We start from the raw sequence: 4,393 nt of genomic DNA on the forward strand, positions 1-4,393 counted from the left end.
GGAAACAAAAAATACGATAAAACTAGGAAATCTTAATTCAACTAGGAATGAAATTTTTTATTTTTTTTTAAGATGCAGAACGTGTATGGTGATAGAAGCAACCTTAACCTAATGCTAAAATTGCAGAATAACACAAAAACAAATAAAGCAAATAAAGATAGATCAAACCTGAACAAAATTTAGCTCTAATACCAAATGATACGAACCTAGGACGACCTGTTTCTAAACCCGTATTATATTAGCCCGGATCTCAATTAAGTTCAAGTTCTAATGGAATGGACGTCAAGCCCTAACCAACCTGTGGTTAGAAACCTTGGTATAATGTAGATGCCACAATAGGGGATGGAAAACCTATTGATAAGTCAAGCTAAAACAACCAATTCTCTAATGGTGTTTTAGGTGTTCTCAAAGAACAAAGAGATAATTCATCTCACAAGTATTTTCTTAATCAAATAAAAGTTGTATTCTTATTGAAAAATAAGCCTTTAAATAGGCTTTGAAAGAAACAAAATAAACCCTAAACCGGCCACACAATGAAGAGTTCTAGCTTGACCGAATCTTTCCTTTTCCTAATCTAATTAATTAATTCCCTTATTTTCAATTAGGAATTAATTAATTTACAAACAAAATAATAAAATAAAAACTTTCCTAAACTTATTTGTCCAGCAAATAAATAAAAAAACCAAAAAAGAAAAGTCAAACGCAAATTAGAAAACGAGTTGACTAGTTTGACAAGTAAGCCGACTTATGTCTGATGTCCGAGCTAACTGATGCCTGCCTGATGTCCTGATGTCTGTCTGAGCTAACTTATGTCTCTCCAAGCTAACTGATGTCTATCCGAGCTAACTAATGTCCGAGGCATGGGTATCCGATATAAAATGTCCGATGCATGGGTGTCCGATGTATCAGCCTCCACCATTTGGATACTTAAAACAGGTCTTTTATCTTCAGGTATGGATAAGCCCTTTTGAGAATGAATTACTTTCAGGATAAAGGTAGAAAGGTTGTCCTTAAACCTCTTAGCTTGAGCCTTAGTGATCGGTCCAGTCTTCATCCGTATCGGATCAGTACCCCAGTGAGTTGTCGATTGTGCGAGCTCAGGCGGGTTTGTATCACTGTCGGTGGAGGTGCGGCTGGACTTCACAACTTGTTGCTGCAACTGTGGGCAACTGTCAGAAGAGGTTGAAAATAGAGGACATGCACCAAATTTGCGAGTTTATAAATAGGCTCCATCCTATGTTTTTTCAAGCCAAGCCATATATATGCACACCATTTCATGAAATTTGACCAAATATTCAAATGAAACAATCGTGACTGAATTTACGATTTGTCTAACCCGTAAAGGCTAAGGTGCACATATATATGCTCATGTATATCTAAACCCAAAGTATGAGGCCCAAGGGCCAAACCAATCATTCATAATATTGCCAGCTCTTCCAACAACCAGGAATTAAAAAATAAATGAATAATGATCCATAATTTTTAATACCATTTTGGCACTATAAAACACTTTAATTGATACTCAGAGAGTTGTAGAAATTTTTTTTTAAAGTGTGTCGATGCTATTCTTTATTGATAGGACCCAAAAGAGGGGGAAAAAATTGCACTTCGTCATTTATCCTACTCTGATCGATTGGAGAGGGGAAAAAAAAAGGAATGAATTGGATAATTTCAAGATATTAAATTGGCAAATATTAGTTAATTAGAAGATATATCCTTGTGGCTTACAATGATTGAAACAATTGAAGACAATTGTAACATCTCGGTCCACCCGTATGCGATATTGTCTGCTTTAGGCCCAACCTGCACGGCTTGGTCAAAACACGTCGTAATGGTTAGGGGGAATCCTCTTACAATCCCTACCTACCAGTCCCACTGGCACGAGCATTCCAGGCCCAATCACAATATTTTCCGCTTTGGAAGATAGGTGGTAAGCCCAATCTTACCCCTCACGGTATTACTTTCCCTCATAGGAATGCATCATAAGGGAAAGGTATCCACACCCTCTTTTACGAAATGCTTCGTTACCCTTTCCAACCGATGTGGGATCTCACAATCCTCCCCGCTTGGGGCCCAGCATCTTCCCTGGCACACCGATCCGGGTACTGGCTCTGATACCATCTGTAACAGCCCAGTCCACCCGCATGCGATATTGTCCACTTTGGGTCCAGCCCACACGGTTTTGTCAAAACAGGTCGTAATGGTTAGGGGGAATTCTCTTACAACCCCTACCTACCAGTCCCACTAGCACAGGCATTCCAGGCCCAATTACGATATTGTCCACTTTGGAAGCTAGGTGGTGAGCCCAATCCTACCCCTCATGGTTTTACTTTTCCTCATGGGAACGCGTCGTAAAGGAAATGTATCCACACCCTCTTTTAAGGCATAATTCGTTCCCTTTTCCAACCGATGTGGGATCTCACAACAATGGTACCAAAAAATAAATAAAACAATAAAAAATGCCATAATACTGGAAATACTCTTTTAAGGTTTTGCTACTTTGTTCTCCTTGTATGGTATACACTTATAATGGGATTTCTTTTTTTTTTTTTTTCTTTTTGGATATTGAGGGTGAGTGGATTCCAAATCAAATCATTACCATGTGAAAATAGTAGCTTTTATTGTGCCCACAAGAATCAATAATGGCAATTTTTAAATTTCGTTGCAATTGCCATAAATTACCTAACGAGAGTATAGGTAACAAACAATCCAGTAATCACGTTTGATTGCCTCTGGATTCTAGACTCTTGAGTGGTAAAATGTCAGGATGGAAATTTTTTTTTCCTTAAATCATATAAACTTATTATCAGCCACTTTCTGTAAGTTTTTAGGGAAAAATGTTAATATTTTAATTTTTAACATGTAGATTTCAGATCCCTTACTACTCTCATTAAGTTTTCTAAAATTATTTTCAATTTCACGAATGGGGCTCATTTCTTTAACTTGAATTAAAAATAAATTAAAAAAATTACTCCCTTTTTTTTTTTTTTTGGTCCAAGTTAATATTCAATCAACCCTTTTTTTTCCAAGCCATTTATCTGATGCAAATTGAAAATAAAAAACAACTATTAGCAAAAATATACTCATGCTCAACTGTTTTATTTATTTATATATTTATTTTGAGTTCAAGCCCACAAATAGTGATAATTACAAGATCAACAAAACTAGACACATACATCTTGATAAAATCAAAAAAAAAAAAAAAAAGAGTGGACGTAGTAAGGAACCACACTTGATATTTTATCTAGCTAGCTAATTGACATATTTTCCCTCATACAAAGAAGAGATTCTTGATGGTAGAATAGGTAGAGAAGAAGGAGAACACAATGATAACAAGCCCAACAACAGTGGAACTACCAGTCCAAATATCCTTGAAGTAAACCCTATTGAGGGTTGACCTGGCAACATTCAATTTTTTGCTGTGATACTCGTTAAGTTCGTCGCAGATATCAGCATAGAAGAAATGCGGTGTCACAATTTGGTCGCAGAGTGTTTTAACCAAGGCAGCCACGGCCTTGTTACTGCCAAGCCAGTTCTCAATGATTCCCTTGTCAACCAGAAAAGCCACATCTTCAACGGTGCCGATGAGTTGATCCAGCAGAAAAATATAATTGCAGATACGAGGAGCCTTTGGATAAACAAACTGCTCCAATGCCATGACGTTTCTGAAAATGCACTCGGTGTTGTTATCTACCTTCAATTGAGGGATTTTCAATTCCAAACAATTAATCCCACAGCAACCATTTCTCCAACAGCAACTGCGGCCATTCCACCAACAGCGATCGCGGCACTTCCACCAGCAGCGCTTATCATTGTCCTTAACATCAGGACAAATCGTTATGCCAGCTAAATATGTAGCAACTTTAGAATGCCCAAACTTCACCCCCACATTATCTAGCTGCTTTGTAGAATGGAGACAGAGGGTAAAATACTCAGAACTATTGGGAAAGTCCTTTTTGTCACACATAAACTTTCTAACCAAATCAGTGAAATGCATGATGTCTTTCATTAAGTGTTAAAATTAAATAATAACATGAAATCAAAATCAAAGTACTTGAAAGCCATGAACATAATTCCAATTAAATAGGACCAAAAATAGAAAGGAAATCAAATCAAGAAAGAAAAGGGATTCGACTGACCGATATTGTTGGATAAATCTGGTAAGTCCTTGCAACCGCTGTGAGATGAGGGAAGTGGTGGATAAAGCCTTATATCGGAACTCCAAAAGGATAAGGGTTAGACCAATAATTCATACTATTGACAGTTATTCCACCAGCCATGAATTAATAGCATATGAATTGTGACCTTGAATTATTAATACCATTTTGGCACCATATGGCACTTATTGATACTCGGAGAGTAGAAGAAATTTTTGTCAAGCACGTCAATGTTA

General features: G+C 37.0%; 1 protein-coding gene across 1 annotated transcript; it reads right to left on the minus strand.

The window, feature by feature from the left end:
* Positions 1-3,271: 3,271 nt before the first annotated feature.
* Positions 3,272-4,009, minus strand: LOC125420253 (uncharacterized). The gene has a single exon (XM_060818679.1). The coding sequence runs from the start codon at positions 4,007-4,009 to the stop codon at positions 3,272-3,274; it is 738 nt and encodes a 245-aa protein (XP_060674662.1).
* Positions 4,010-4,393: the final 384 nt, after the last annotated feature.

This window comes from Ziziphus jujuba, chromosome 7, assembly GCF_031755915.1.
Source record: "Ziziphus jujuba cultivar Dongzao chromosome 7, ASM3175591v1".
NCBI lineage: Eukaryota > Viridiplantae > Streptophyta > Magnoliopsida > Rosales > Rhamnaceae > Ziziphus > Ziziphus jujuba.

Coding starts and splice junctions, on each gene's coding strand:
- LOC125420253 (XM_060818679.1), bottom strand. CDS start 4,009: ATGAAAGACATCATGCATTTCACTGATTTGGTTAGAAAGTTTATGTGT.